Genomic DNA, 14,998 nt, shown 5'->3' with positions numbered 1-14,998 from the left:
CCCAAAATTCTTATAAGGGAAAAAATTATTGCATAAGTGAAATACTTATTGAAGAACAGTCTAAGCACGACAAAACGATGTCTTATATACCATATAAGGCTACCGAACTGCGAATGAACATCAGAAAACCTGTAATAATAAAAAATAAACTACTTAGATAGACCATACCGAAACGCACTTCAGCTGTCTCGAGCGTATTTTAATATATCTTATCCATGTTCATAATTCATCCATAACATTTCATATTGGACAGCAAGTCATTCTAAAAGATTTTTTAAAAGAGACAAAAACACAGAAAACAGAAAACATATCAAACCTGTTGATTTGTAGTTGAGAATTTAGAGTGAATTGGCGTCTCTCCGTTGATACGCCCTACAAGAGGAAACTAGCAGAGGGTTCACGCGCACGTCTCGCGCTGCCACTGCGGAGTTGGGCTCCTGCTCCTCACGACTTTAAGGGAAAGTCTTTCTTCAAGTGGGAGGTATTTGAACACAACCTGCTACTTAATAGGGGGCTGTTCCTAAAATGCTTTTCCACGGTATACCATTACGAACGTCTTGAAGAATGGGACTCCCACTTGTAATAAAAAAAAAACGCAAAATGTGATTTTTCTTAGGAAATGCCACTCGCTTGAAATGAACGTGAGAGAATGTGGTGCGTAAAGTCCTTTTAGGTCGTCTGCAGACTTCTGCATCTCTGAGATGACTTAAACCATCAACTGTAAGATTTTAGTTTTTAAATCAACCTCGACGAGTTCCATCGTATGTTCTTCTTCAACTTAACGTTACTCATTTTGACATCCCGTTTTCCGCTCACCATTCATGTCCTCGGGGTGTAGTTATCAGGTCTGGCCGAATTACCTTTGAAAGCGAACAGCAGTGCCTCTCAGCCCAGCGCTCACGGGCCTCCCGCCTTCCAGACCTTTTTTTTGTTCTAGCCTAAAGTTCAACTTTACCAGGTATTCAAGGTTCCTGATCCAGATGTTTGGGGGCAATGATAGGGCAGAAAAGTGGGAAACACGGCCCTGCAACAGTGGTGTGCAACCCAGTCCTTATGGACCTTCAACTACACCAAGCTTGAGCTCTGTTTAGAGCCTCACACTTAACCGAGGGCTGTGCAGTTCTTGGTTACCTGCCTAAGGTGGGCTGGGAGTTGAAAGAACGGAAACATTTTGATTGGCTGGTGGTCCCCAAAAACTTAATTGAGAAACTCTAGAACATGATATCATTATGTACGGGTATTGTTGATCTTAACACTTTAATGGTTAATAGTTTTGAACACAATACAGAAGCTGTTCAAATGATCAGAGCAAACTAAACCAGCATATTTGGTGCAAACATGGAGGAAAGCAAACAATACACAGAAAATAGAGTGGAAAGTTTATTGCATATGACTGAGCCACAGAACAAATCAATCAATATTGATCCCTCTATGTAAACAAATAAAGAAAATAAGGACCAATGTGCTAAGTCAGTAATCCTCCAGTCTAAAATGAGCAATTGGATATGTGGATAAATACGTCTTCATTCCTTCTTGCTGGGCATTGCCACTTCAAACAGCTTATACACGACTAATCCACTTCCTGCAGAAAGACAGAAATGTTACAGAATAAACAGCACAAAATGGTTCATTTTAAACCACAAAACTTGCAAAATAGCAAATATTTTCCTTTAGCTCTAATAATACCCCAACAGTACATGAATAACAACCACTAGTTTGTAACTGTGATGTATAAATTAGAAAGGACAGTCACAACTAGAACTCACCCAGAACTGTTAGAGCCATTGTTGCTCTGTACAAGAGAGCATCTTTGGCCCCTCCCTTCAGATGAACAGGTATGCCATTGTCCTCCTGGAAAACCAGAAAGGGTTCTCTTATACTGCACACAAAACTGGAGAGCACATTTTGGATACTGACAGTTATAGGAAACATGTGCATGGTCTATTTTCCTCATGATTCACATATCTGTGACATTAATACTTCCTTGTACTTTGTATCGTCGATTCATTTGAATGGAGACCTTTAACAAGCACTTAAAATTTTAGAAGGACAAGCAAAAACACAAACAAAAGCCATTCCTTAGCTCTTGTCCTAAAGAAGCAAAATGTGTCTGCATCTAAAACAATGTTACTGCTGCTAAAGTGTTACTACATACAGCAGCGAATAAACCTTTAATCGTTGGATTTGCATCTCTTTGTGAGCATCACATTGCACCACATCACATGCACATCAGTGTTTAGTGAATCCAGACCCTTGAATAGTTGAATTCTACAGAAACAGATCACAGCACTATATACTTATCTGATCTCCTATAGAAAGAAAAAAAATACAAAAATATCAATGAAAAAGCTGAAAACAATGTGAAATCTGAAGTTTTAGTAAAAAGGAATATTTTAAATGTATAACACAATTTAACCCTAACCATTATCAAGTAGTTATTTGTGGGTGAACACATTAAATGAACACCATCAGAAAAAATGGGGCCATACTGAGCCTGTTGTCAAAATCATCGAAATGTTATAGAAACAAAAATGCCTGTGGCAGTAATGGCTTCAACATTTGGTCAAATATTTAGATTGTTTCATCGCTGACAACAGCAAACTTGGGAGGTTTTCTAAGGGCTCCAAATATTTCAGTGTTTTTTTGTGCATCTCTCTCTCTTGACAGTCACACAACTCTTCCTTTAGGAAATATGCAGTTACCATAACAACATAAATTCATTCTAGCAGAAAGTTTACAGAGAGTTTAGAAAAAAATATAGTACAACATCACTAGACTAAACTATAACTAAAGGGAGTTTTAAATGTTGAGTGAAAGACAAGGAGCAACTGGCCATCACACACACGTACCTGAAACAGCTTCTGATTAGCTGGAACTTTGTTGTTGACCTGCCTGGACGCAGAACTAGAAAAGGTTCGTCTGGAAACCTGCCGCAGAGCCTGGTGAGAATACAGGTTACATTATTATAAATTACTGTCTCATCTGTCTTCAGAATGCATCTTAGAAACTACATATATTCTCAGTCCTAACACTCGACACTAAAGCAACCAGGGACACGGAAAACATGGTGTTGGTGTTGGGACCAGAGTTAAGAGCGGAATGTGGACCGTCTAGTGTCCTCCCTGGATTAACGCAGTGGGTTTCAGATTACACGCCTGTCAGTGCCCCTTCATCTGTGTTTTATTGTGGTAACTACATGATGTGAAGCACAACTCCTCATGCAGGTTCCACACATAACCTGACGACATTACTAGATTTAGCTGGGTTATACAAGATAGCTACAAAGTACTGGATAATGTGAAAGATAAACTAGCTATTTAAATAGATATTATTTATTAGCTAGCTAATGTCTTCTATCAGCAAATTATTGTGAGTGGTGGACAACTAGTAACTATGCCAGCTAATGTGGATGAACGTATCGTGTCTCGTCTATTTGTTTTTAAAAGGTGAACACGTACATCAATAACGTGATTTAAACTCCCACCTGCAGTAATGTAGGTCTAGAACTAGTAAACCAGAGAGATTTAATCTCCCACCTGCAGTAATGTAGGTCTAGTAACTCTAGTAAACCAGAGAGATTCAATCTCCCACCTGCAGTAATGTAGGTCTAGTGACTCTAGTAAACCAGAGAGATTTAAACTCCCACCTGCAGTAATGTAGGTCTAGTAACTCTAGTAAACCAGAGATTTAAACTCCCACCTGCAGTAATGTAGGTCTAGTAACTCTAGTAAACCAGAGAGAACATTTAATACTAGAGGTCGTGCAGCCCATCTCAGTTTCAACTCTACCGTCAAGTCAGTTACAAAGCAAACCAGACCGACTGCAGAAACGTAAATATAAATCAGCCAGTTGATGGTCTTACTTACCACAAAGTGTCTAAACATGGTTAAACGTTATATTGCAAGCAAACACAAGGACACTTTTGAGACGCTTCCTGTATTTTCCCGAGATTCCTAGCGAACATGACCATTTCCGGTGGGTCGTCTCCGCCTACAAGCACCACGTGTGTTCTTGTCTCCATCTAGAGGACTAAGGTAGGAGTGTAGTTCTGGGGAATGTGTTCATCTTTAAATAGTTCTCCGAGGACGTCAAAACAGGCCGCATAGTAGTTATTTAAGCTAACATTTATACTTTTATATATTTTACTGTGGAAAAAGCTCTTTAAAAAGTTTGTTCAGTTGCATTATCTTCATGGTACTATTTGGTATACACTTTGAAAGGAATCAAATAACATTTATTACTGCTGCATAAGAGATCCAGGTCACTGTTGGACCTTACAGATCACAGTAGCATACAGAGCACAGTAGCATGTAATAAATAAAAAACATCAGTGTACAGGAAACAAAGAAAAACACTTTGGTTACTTTGGTCCAATGAAATAAAATGTTTACATGGGATACAATTCCGTATGTCTATTAGATTGAAATGACGACAACTCCACCTTGCACATTAGACTTTGACTAATGTATCTCCACCAATTATATATGACGGTATTAAAGGACATTAACCACACTCACATACTCTTAGACAAAGAAGTAAGACATAACCGTATGGACTGGTTCCCATCAAACAAAGAAATAAAGAATGGGAGTAAGGAATCCAATCAAAACAAGTTGAGAGGTTGAAGGGGAACTCTGTGAACAGATGCAAAGCACTTTGTAAGTCGCTCTGGAAAAGAGCGCCTGCTAAATGCCATAAATGTAAATGGGAAAAATCTATCTGTGAAGTTAAAACTATTCCTAGTAATAAAATAACATTTGTTAAAGTGTGTGAACCCTGGTTATTGTAAGAGGTACAGAAGAGGGAAAAGTGCTGAAGATTAGATGAAACACACAATACTACATGCTAGTGCACACACAAACCTTTACCATTCCAAATGCTAATGACAGAAGTTGTATTTTCAAGTACTGCAATTCAGTCCATGCAATTATACATTCACACAGACCTGCTAAAGCTGGTTAAAGCTAACCACTTAGCTAAGAATACTAATACCTTTAAACAGCAACGTTTTTGATTTCCTTATTTGTACACAGCTGTAAAATTCACAGCATTCCTCAAACATGGGATATACAGACCTGGAGACAGATGCTAGGGTTAGGAGCCATAGGATTCAACTCCAATTAGGGCTGTTTACATGCATAATAAAGCACATCATTATGTTTACAAACATCCTTCATTCAGAGTCCACTTGCCAGCATCTCAAATGGACAAGCACTCCAGCATAGCACAAGCATTTTAAAGCAATATCCCATCTCTTTGCACAAATGCAAGACTATTTTGAATGTAATCTGGCTGAATAATGATGCACACTCAATTTTGTGAGTGTTTTTAGGAGCCTCTGCAATACACTTACACAAGACTTGAAACACAGTGTCAGTAATACTTTTTTCCCCCCAGACAAAAAAAATAAAATAAGAAGGCCTTTAAATCCCTTTAACATATTCATGTTCTGTTGTTAAACCAATGACTAGTGCTCTGGTCATATTTTGAATATGTGAACTTTTTTGAATACCTAAACACACCATAGATACTTAAAAAGTATCTATTTCATAACCATGAAATGATTTGTGTATGAACTCAAGATGATCTATGTACGCGCGTAGGATTGCAATCTGCCATGAGGTAAGAGCTGAAGTCAGACCTCACGGGAGCATTGTGCAAAAGTCTGACACCAGCATTCGGGTCTAAAACAGGAGCCACAGTAGTCTCGAAGCTCTAGTTGGGGATCTCGGCGTTGTTGCTGCGGTTGCCGTATTTGTGGTGGATTACCAATAGAACTACACCAAGGAAGAAACACACGGATCCCACGGTGATGTAGGCAATGCCCAAAAATGGGTTCTTCCCACCCATCCACGAGATTGTGCTGAGGATCATGCGTTTGCGGCCATCGAAGCTCCGCACTGGGTAGTCTGGATTTACATCATTAAGGAACATTATGGCCAACATTATGGTTTACAACTCTGTGTTTTAAACCTTCTCTGTAGATATAAATAAAGCTTACTCTACACGATAATGCACATTTCAGACTCTAAAGGACCTGCATTAATTGGCTCATAGAGGTCATTACATCATGGTATAAATTACAAAGCACACATTCACCTTTTGAAAGTCATATTGTAAAGAGTGTATTTCCTGATAAAAAAAAACTTACATTGCCAAACATGTTAAAAATTCAATGGACAATAAGGCAAAAATAATAAGCCTTTATTCATCAACTGGCATCAACTGGAAGGATACTGTAAGCGATGTCCAGGGTGTAGTTCCCAGGGGCTAGGGCTGGAGTCAGGGTGTCCTTTCTCTGGATAATGCGGTACAGCTTTCTAAAGGTGGGCAGAGCAGCTGTTCTCATCCACACGATGAAGTCCTCATTGATGAAACCGTTATTATCAGGATCACTGGGATCTAGCTCAAAGACTGGCTTGTGCCAGTTGATGGGTTTAGCGGTGTCTACAACAACAAAAAAAAAAAAGACAAAAGACAGACTATTACAGCAGATCATCACAGCATTTCCAGAAAATAAAATTGGAATGGTTATTATCTGAGAAAGTTTCAATATAAGGAACTGTTTATGGAATATTATGAATATTTTTGGAAATATCAGACTAGTCATATTTCCAGGGGAAGGGGATCAGATGCATCAAACTGTTACCACCAAGTGCTTCTCTGTAAAGTTTTATTCAATTCAAAATGTTCAGATACCTTGGAATGCTATTGTGAGGTTATCGTTGCTTCCTGCAGGATTCCTGAACTTAACATGCTTGTCGGTCCACCAAGCAATGTCTTTTCTCACAAGGGGGATTGCAGTCTTGCTACCATTTGGGTGGACATAGTACAGTGTCAAGGTGTCTGAAAATGCAACACGAGTTACAAAGTAGCAGAGTGAAATATTAACGTTTCATCATTCATACAAGATGTAAAAGGTGCATTTGCATATCTAGACATCAAGCTCGATGTGTTTTACTTTTATTACCATTAAAAAGACTGTTGGCAATAGCGCCGCATGGTGCAATGGGAGTCTTGTCATTCATGCGGTATGGGTCACACTCTTTGCTTGGATTCTTTTCCAGCATAAAATATAAAACAAAAAAAATTAATCAGTATATAAAAAGTGTATTATATCCATATAGTAAAGATTAGCAAACAACCTCCAACAACTTACAGTTAAGTAGTTTTTGTCTCCATTCAGCTGACTGTCATCCCTAGACTTGACATACCGTCTGTGGTTCTGATAGAAGTTGGACAGCCCGTAGTACATAAACACGTTGCTCTAAAAGACAGGAGCACATGAAACCTGTTCACTTCAGCAGCAGAGCCTGTTTTAATTATGCGCTACAGTAACTGAAGGTTTTACAAAGACTGATGTTCATCCCTTTGATCATCTAAATGTGACAAGGCAATTAAAAAAAATTACAAAATTAGGAAATGTTAAAAACTTTATAAACTTTAATATATATTTAAATATACATTATACAAAAAAATGTATTGGTGCAGAAGGAGTCTAAATACTACAGGCACAATAAAAATGTTTTAAACAGGATACAACATTTTATATCCATATTTACATATTTATATATATATATTTTTGGCATATTTCAGTTTGTCTTAAATTTAGTTCCACCTGTGTGCAGCATCCGAGCTACCCACTGCTTCACTGTGTTTAGTTTGAATTCTGGGCTCTACAAACTGGTGTGTCTCGAGGGATCTTGGGGGACCTACTGAGTTTATGCTCTAAGAATATATACGAAATCTCCGTCTCCAACAGGTTCCCTCTGCAATCTCCCTCAGCCCAAATAAAGCTCTAAATCTAACACGTAAATTCTAATCATGCCTAATTCTAATAAAAAAATGTAAAGGCCAGTATGGCTTCCAAATCTATTCTATAGGTGGAAGCTAGTGTAAAGATTTTAGAAATGGAGTTCTGTTCTCTTTTTCCTAGTTAAAGCTCAAACAAGATAATTCTACAGAAGCTGTATGCTGAATGCTCTTCTATAGGAAATCAATTTAGGAGACCATTACAGTACTCAGCCTTGCTGGAGATAAAAGCATGCCTTTGATTCTAGCAATATTTTAAACATGTTATAGTGATCGATTTGATATGGCTAGAAATATTTTACATGGCTGTGTCTAGAACAACCCTGATTTCTGACTATGGACTTTAAATTTTAGATCCCAAGCATCAAGAAACCCACTAATTTTGATATGTTATTTTGTATTTATTTATTTTATTATCAATTCTGTCTCATCAATATGAGAACTGATGTTTTCAACACAGTCCGTACTTAGGCACATATCAATCGATTCCTTTATGGGGGTAATCACAGTATTATCTTTCAGTCTGGAAACTCATTACAATTTGTCAAGATGTCAATTTACCTTCAACAATTGGTTGGTTAAGAGCAAAATTAACAGTTAACTTGCTTTATAAAAAGAAGAGTTTGCGTCAGGTCTCTATTTGTCAGTCGAACTATTCAGAATTTTATTTTTCAAAGAAATTTTGTTGTTTTTTTGTTGTTGGGAACTCGACCAATAAGCCCAATAAGAGAGAGAGGCGGTTAACTGAGTAATATACTGAATTTATACTGTATATACTTTATATTGTTGGCAAACACAGTTCACAGGAATACAATAACCTCTAAAACACAACAAAACAATGATAGGAAGCCAAGGGCAAACAATGTTCACGGTAAGTTCACTTTTTCTGTTTGTTTCTGTTTTTATGGGATAACTTGCATTAGAGGAACCATTGTAAGCAATTGGAATGTAATGTACTGTACTGTAAGCATGTAAGCAGGTTGTTTGCCAGGCCTCTCAGGTGTGAGCTGGTGAAGTTCACCTCAAACGCCTGATCTAGGGTGAAGGACACGGAGCACTTGCAGGAGTTATTCCAGCTGTAGGTCTGGGAGCAGTTGAAACACGGGCTGCTCATTTCAACGCCAGTGTAATCCAGCTACAACACACAGCACAAGTTTATAACATACAGACACAACATGGTTTATGCATGACCGGCACACACAAGCCTAAAACACGATTATTTACAACTACACAACCCAAATATAGTGTCCGAGTTAATGTAACGCCCCGATATAGAGTCTGAGTTAATGCAACACCCCGATATAGAGTCTGAGTTAATGTAACACCTCGATATAGAGTCTGAGTTAATGTAACACCCCGATATAGAGTCTGAGTTAATGTAACACCCCGATATAGAGTCTGAGTTATTGTAACACCTCGATATAGAGTCTGAGTTAATGTAACACCTCGATATAGAGTCTGAGTTAATGTAACACCCAGATATAGAGTCTGAGTTAATGTAACACCTCGAACTCCCTGATGTTGTTGGACGTGACGAAGAGGCCGATGCCAATAGGGATGAAGATGAGTCCGATAACGAAGAAGGCCGGGAGGACGGTGCCGGCTGTAAGGATGGGCTGCCAGGCTGGTAGTCGCTGCTGTTTAAACGCAGTGTTGTCTGGTTTCTTGGTCTTGGCGGTACCGGGCCCACCGGGACCCACCGCTCCTGAATGGTGGCCGTCCTCCTCCTTCGCGTTGTAGCTGGACGCCATCATGGCTGCCGCGGGTCTCAGTTACGACCACCTAGCTGGATAAACGAATATCCAAGGCACTGACCAAAAATAACTTCAGTTTTATTGTTTGTGTGAGGTGGGATGTTGATTTTAATCCCTGCGGGCTACAGACATCCAAACAAAATAGGTTATCTGCCGACCGGTAGCCTCGTATTAATATAACGGTATATGAGGCGGTAAACACGGAAGTAGAGCAGGAGAGAATGTGCGCCAGCCAATCAGGTCGTTTGTATTTGGTTACGTAAGCACGTGTAGGAATATTAAAGCTGCAAGCTTTCAGTTTATTAAAATAAGCAGCCTATAAGCCTGCCTGCCTCTGTATATATATATATATATATGTTTTTAAAAAATGAGGCTCTACAATTTACAATTGGTCCTTGGGGTGAATGACTTATCTCATTTTGTAGAAAATACTACACTGCAGCAGTGTCAGGGCTAAAAGAAGGCTTAGTTAAAGTTGTGATATCAGTCATTGTTCTTTTCACACTAAACTCGACCAAATTAAGGATCAGTATCTAATTACATCTTTGTCACAAAAATATAACCTTCGATCAACTTGTGAAAGAACAGACACTCAATATAGAGATATAGCACTGGGATGTGGGATTAAGTTTCATTTTTAAATCTCTCATGAAATCTCTTACAGATATGACACTCTGCTTTATTAATGATCAGTATAGGTTAGACAGCATGGATACCAGCACATAAGATCTGAACAGTGTTGCCTGAAATAAAATGTTCTGTTCAATGTACCTTCACAAATTTTTAGATTATTCACAATGTCACACTGTGTTGCTTTGTATTTTAATTGCATTTCAAATGTACTTGCAATTTTTTATGAACTCCCTTAGACAAAGCTTTGAGTTTATAATACTAAGCAAAAAACATTAATCAAACACTGAATGAATCAGAAAAAAGTTGAGGATTTTAATTCTTCTGTATTTTTTTAGGTCATTTATCCACTCTAAAACAGTAATTTAAACCCAGAACAGAGCATTATGGAATCATATGTGAGTAATTTTATGTATACCATGTAATCCTTGTGAAACTGAAACAGTAAGAAACTGCAAATAAATATATATAAAAAATTTTTTTTAAAAGGCTGAAAATATATATAATTGTCATTGTCACATATTAGCCACACGTAACATTCAAGTATAAAGTAGAGCATGTTCAAGTATATTTGATCTTTAACTCTATAATTAAAAAATCCTCAGTCATTTCCCCAGTTCTTCATTTTTTGTGTGTTCAGCTTACAGATATTTACATGCACAGAGTGGAAACTTAGTATTAGTTGTATTGCTCATATAATTGGAGCCCAGGCAGCATTGTTAAAAAGCAGTTACAATAAAGATAAAATAGGGACTAATAAAATATAATAATAAATACTGTAAATACTTCAGTTTGTTATTGAGAATAAGATCTTTTTGAGGACACGAACTAGGCTGAAGACCAAGGTCAGTAAGCAAATGTTATCTTCATTCAGTGAATTCCCAATTCCCATGTAACAGACTGTTACTAAAAGTAGCTGTAAGTGATATAAGCCAGCAGTTCAACAAAGCTGTGTCCACGCAACAGTGAGTGTATTCGCATGTCGATATCCTGCTGTCTTCGTGTATTCCCCGGGCGTGCAGGTCTGCCTGAGCCGATACTGATGTGCATATATCCAGTTTTCAGTGGAAGAGGCTGCATGGGGTGTGTCATTTATTGCAGCAGGTCCTTCTTGTCCTGATGGGGCAGTAGTTTCATACTGTGCTGATTGAACCACTGGCGAGAGATCTGATAGAAGAATCCTGGGGCATTCTGACACGGCACCGGTGCCACTAGCTACAGAAAGAGCCAGAGGTTAAATAGAGCTAAAAACATGACTGGACTCCCTGACTTAATTGTATACTCTACATTCTGCCCATCTTTGCCTTTGTTTTCTTGTAACTAAATTCTCTCTCAGTCAAAACACAAACCTCACACCTACCTTAGTTTGGATAAGAGCTCCAGGAGAACTTTCAAGCTCCTCAGAACCAAGGTCTGGGAAATCAGTGGTCTGAAAACAATGATAACAGGCTATTTATTTTCATGTCTCTTTGCTCTTCTGTGTACTCTTGCGCCCTCCAGTGGACACACATACAAGTAACCCCTTTTATGTTCCATCTTTCTGTCTATACTTTTGTTTTTACTTACTCTAAACAATTACACAGACTATACTGCCAATATGCAAGATCTGCTACAATAAATCACACCTCCTCTGTCCTCTGTGGTCATCATGTGTCCATATTTTACTAGTCAAACTAAGTTGAACCAATGTATTAATTTACAATGTGTTAATTCTTCCACTTACCAGTAGGTTGTGCAGGTCTGAGTGCTTAAGTTGGAGTGTGCTGATTAGCTGCTTTTGGGAATGCAAGTTGGGTTTGGGACCAGAGAGCCTCAGAACCTTTGGGTCACACAGTATCTGATGGAACAGGCTGGTGGCCTCTCTGGAAATCAGAGATAATTAGATAGGAGAGGATGAGAAAGAGACTTTATATACAACATATGGCAAATTTAGAATATTTAGGAATAACGAGAACAGTTTGAAAAAGGTTTCCTGAACATAATCTTTACTGGTGTACGCAAGTCAGCATACTGAACTGAAATCCAGAGGCCTGTGAAGACTGACAGAGCATGCCAAAATAACTGTGTGTGCTCACAGGCTCTCCAAAACGTGTGCACCACCAGCCTCCACAAATCAACTTCAACAAGTGTTTGAACATATGGGGCTGCTAGCTGGCACTGCCACCGGGCATGCAAACGTCAGAGTGAATTAACTATGAAAGATTCCTAGAGAAAGCACAGCTAGACCTTGCCACAGTGTGCTTTTAATTTGGCGACTATGTGGATTTTTTGGAACCATAATTGAAATGATACCTTGACAGAGCAGTCTGCTGACAAGGCATGTGTGCAGACCCATGTACGAGCTGTGACAGTGGGGATACTTCCACCATGACTGCATCTTTCATTATCTCCTCCTCACTGAAGCAATCGTGGAACACAAACCAAGGGCTGATCATGTGACTGTTCTCCACCTGCATACATACACTTTAGTAAGCTAAACATTTAAGTGAAAACCTCACTTTGGGTCAACAACACCCAAGTAAAAATATCCACACAGGAAAAAATACAGATGTGTATGTAGTACTGTAATATTAACAAAAACAAAGAAGCCCGTTTAATAATTACCTTGTGTTCCTGGCCAGAACTTCCTGTTTCCTGCGGTGATAGGTGTGCAGTTTCCTCATTTTTGCTGACATCTCCATGGAAACAATTCCAGTCGTCAAAACAGCTGCTCTGTCTCTGAGCTTGAGGCCAGTGTTCAGAATCATAGGAGGTCCACTCCTCAAACTCCTCACAGCCCTGAAACGACTCTCCACTGAGAGCACCCAGCGCTGCATACTCACTCATCACAAATACGGTGCTCTTTGCTACTTAGATCAGAATCCAAGTGAACATTCCAAGAAAATAAGTTTTCCTCAGTCTTAACAGCAGCAGAAGTCTTCATATGTCTGCCATTTATCTCTCGGAGAGTTCAACAAAAGCCTCCCAATTCATTAGGCATTAAAACACGTTCAGAAATCACTTCTTCAAACCTGAGCTCTTCATTGTGGACGAGAGCCACCAACTTAACCTGCAGTTCTTCTTTGTACACTTTCCATTCAATAGCAAAGCACGAGTTTGATGCTGTGGGAAGCAGCATCTCTTCTGACTGAAATCAACAGCAACAACAGAAACGACAGGATGTCTCTATTGTGTTACATCTGTGAGCCTGAGGAGAAATACTTCCTTCCAATGGCTTCGTGAGCTGTTGCACGGCTCTTTTTTCGTTAGCATTGGATTTCCAGGAATACAAGACTAAATAATCTGGGGAACATGGAGAACATGAGGAAGTGTAGAGTTATAAAGTGTAATTTAACCCATCGACACTCCTAATATTTTGGAGACACTCTGAACTGATATTTATAGCATAACTTTATATGCCAGAATCTAAAAAGCTTTACATCTAATCAGAAACTGAGCTGACATAACAGCATGTAAGAATACTAAAACAAAGCATCATTATTAAAACTGTTAAAATAGTCAATGTAGAATTCTAACCAACTGAACACGAGAGAGGACGAGATTGTGAAGATAACTCGTTTCCCTCTCTCCCAACTCAATCAACATTAATATTCATATGAAAACACAAGTCACAAAGAAAGAGTTGAAGTAATACATACTTTTTGTCGGAGAACACAGGCGCAGTTTTTATTTGCTGTGGTTTTTACCTACTCCAACATCTAAACCAGGTGAACGCTTCCGCACTGCTGTGTAAGCTCTGACGCAAATCAGGCGGAGTAAAGGACGGTTGGTGTCGTCATATGACGACTCCACCTGCACAGGTGTGGACACGTGACGCCTGTATGACGGACACAAACGTCTTACCAGAAACAGCCATAATTTCAGTCTCTTTCTGATTACAATGTCTGGGTACATGCGGTTCGCTCCATTTTGCTACGATTGTTTTAGATTATGCTACAGTTTCAGAGGCTGGTGCAGGTCGAGATAACAGCTGCCTAGATGAAGAATAATGGTCATGGTAAGCAGTGGGAACCATGGTGGAGTTTATCTGCACCTTCTGCCCACATCATGCTCTACCCCAGCGTGGTGTACTTTGGCTTTCCATGGGGGTGGGTCACGGGTGTACCGTGAAGGACGAAAGGACGATGTAAGGTAGCGCCAGTCCACGTTATAATTGTTTAAAATCAGCAGTGATCCCTATTCGCCGAGTAATTTATGAAACGAATATGTGGTATTGAGGAATATTTTCCCATTAAGAATGTGTGAAGTTCGTATTACGGGGAAATTGCAGACCAAACCGTACCGACAGTATGTTTTTATCGGAGTGCCGCTATCGCCTGGTCCGTCTTGGCCCAGCATGGAAACGAATCTACTCTCTCCGTCTGATTCCTTCAAGTAAGCCACTAGACACCAGGAATAACCATCTGGACATCTAATTCATGAAGTTAGTTTCCCGGAGGACACAACAGCCGCTGCAGCAGTTGAATGTCTCGTTTGTTTCGATGTGACTTTGGCATGTGCAGCAGCAGCAGGTGTCCTGGTGTCATCCAGCAGGTCCCACATGATGGTGCCACTTTGCGTGACTGGCGCTACTGGTTTGCGGCGCCTGCCTCTAATGGTTATCTAAAACAACTCATTTGATTAAATCTGCACACTGTCCACTCGGTTATGCTGGACAGAAGTACAGTATGTAGGATTTTTGGATATAGTTTATAACTTATTCTCTTAATTAGTTGATGGTTCTCGTTGACAGCTAGCTAACTCTAAACTATAAAACTAACTTTACCAAAGTGCTGCGTGACGATAACACTAATATAGTTGGA

General features: G+C 39.3%; 4 protein-coding genes across 7 annotated transcripts in view; all 4 read right to left on the bottom strand.

Moving 5' to 3' along the window:
* col12a1a (collagen, type XII, alpha 1a) overlaps window positions 1–474 on the bottom strand; it is a 54,457-nt gene extending 53,983 nt beyond the window's left edge. For all 4 annotated transcript variants that reach the window (XM_076978524.1, XM_076978526.1, XM_076978527.1 and 1 more), the window contains exon 1: window positions 317–474. The gene's annotated coding sequence lies outside the window, so the exon portion shown is untranslated. The remainder of the gene's footprint in view (window positions 1–316) is intronic.
* Window positions 475–1,367: 893 nt separating this feature from the next.
* cox7a2a (cytochrome c oxidase subunit 7A2a) lies at window positions 1,368–4,019 on the bottom strand. The gene is made up of 4 exons (XM_076978953.1): window positions 3,867–4,019; window positions 2,850–2,939; window positions 1,767–1,851; window positions 1,368–1,582 (listed from the first exon to the last, which is right to left on the bottom strand). The coding sequence occupies exons 1-4, from the start codon at window positions 3,882–3,884 to the stop codon at window positions 1,524–1,526; spliced, it is 252 nt and encodes an 83-aa protein (XP_076835068.1). The 5' UTR covers window positions 3,885–4,019; the 3' UTR covers window positions 1,368–1,523.
* A 193-nt stretch (window positions 4,020–4,212) lies between these two features.
* tmem30aa (transmembrane protein 30Aa) lies at window positions 4,213–9,788 on the bottom strand. The gene is made up of 7 exons (XM_076978440.1): window positions 9,318–9,788; window positions 8,834–8,947; window positions 7,160–7,267; window positions 6,971–7,058; window positions 6,700–6,846; window positions 6,238–6,447; window positions 4,213–5,909 (listed from the first exon to the last, which is right to left on the bottom strand). Exons 1-7 carry the CDS (start codon window positions 9,564–9,566, stop codon window positions 5,716–5,718), a joined length of 1,110 nt encoding a protein of 369 aa, XP_076834555.1. The 5' UTR covers window positions 9,567–9,788; the 3' UTR covers window positions 4,213–5,715.
* A 709-nt stretch (window positions 9,789–10,497) lies between these two features.
* On the bottom strand, window positions 10,498–14,257 carry LOC143480053 (uncharacterized). The gene is made up of 6 exons (XM_076977486.1): window positions 13,835–14,257; window positions 12,801–13,478; window positions 12,489–12,646; window positions 11,920–12,058; window positions 11,557–11,625; window positions 10,498–11,411 (listed from the first exon to the last, which is right to left on the bottom strand). Exons 2-6 carry the CDS (start codon window positions 13,020–13,022, stop codon window positions 11,289–11,291), a joined length of 711 nt encoding a protein of 236 aa, XP_076833601.1. The 5' UTR covers window positions 13,023–13,478; window positions 13,835–14,257; the 3' UTR covers window positions 10,498–11,288.
* Window positions 14,258–14,998: the final 741 nt, after the last annotated feature.

Source organism: Brachyhypopomus gauderio, chromosome 17 (genome assembly GCF_052324685.1).
Source record: "Brachyhypopomus gauderio isolate BG-103 chromosome 17, BGAUD_0.2, whole genome shotgun sequence".
In the NCBI taxonomy this organism is placed as follows: domain Eukaryota; kingdom Metazoa; phylum Chordata; class Actinopteri; order Gymnotiformes; family Hypopomidae; genus Brachyhypopomus; species Brachyhypopomus gauderio.
Note: the sequence above shows the minus strand (reverse complement) of the source record. Positions and strands in the feature narration are given on the sequence as shown.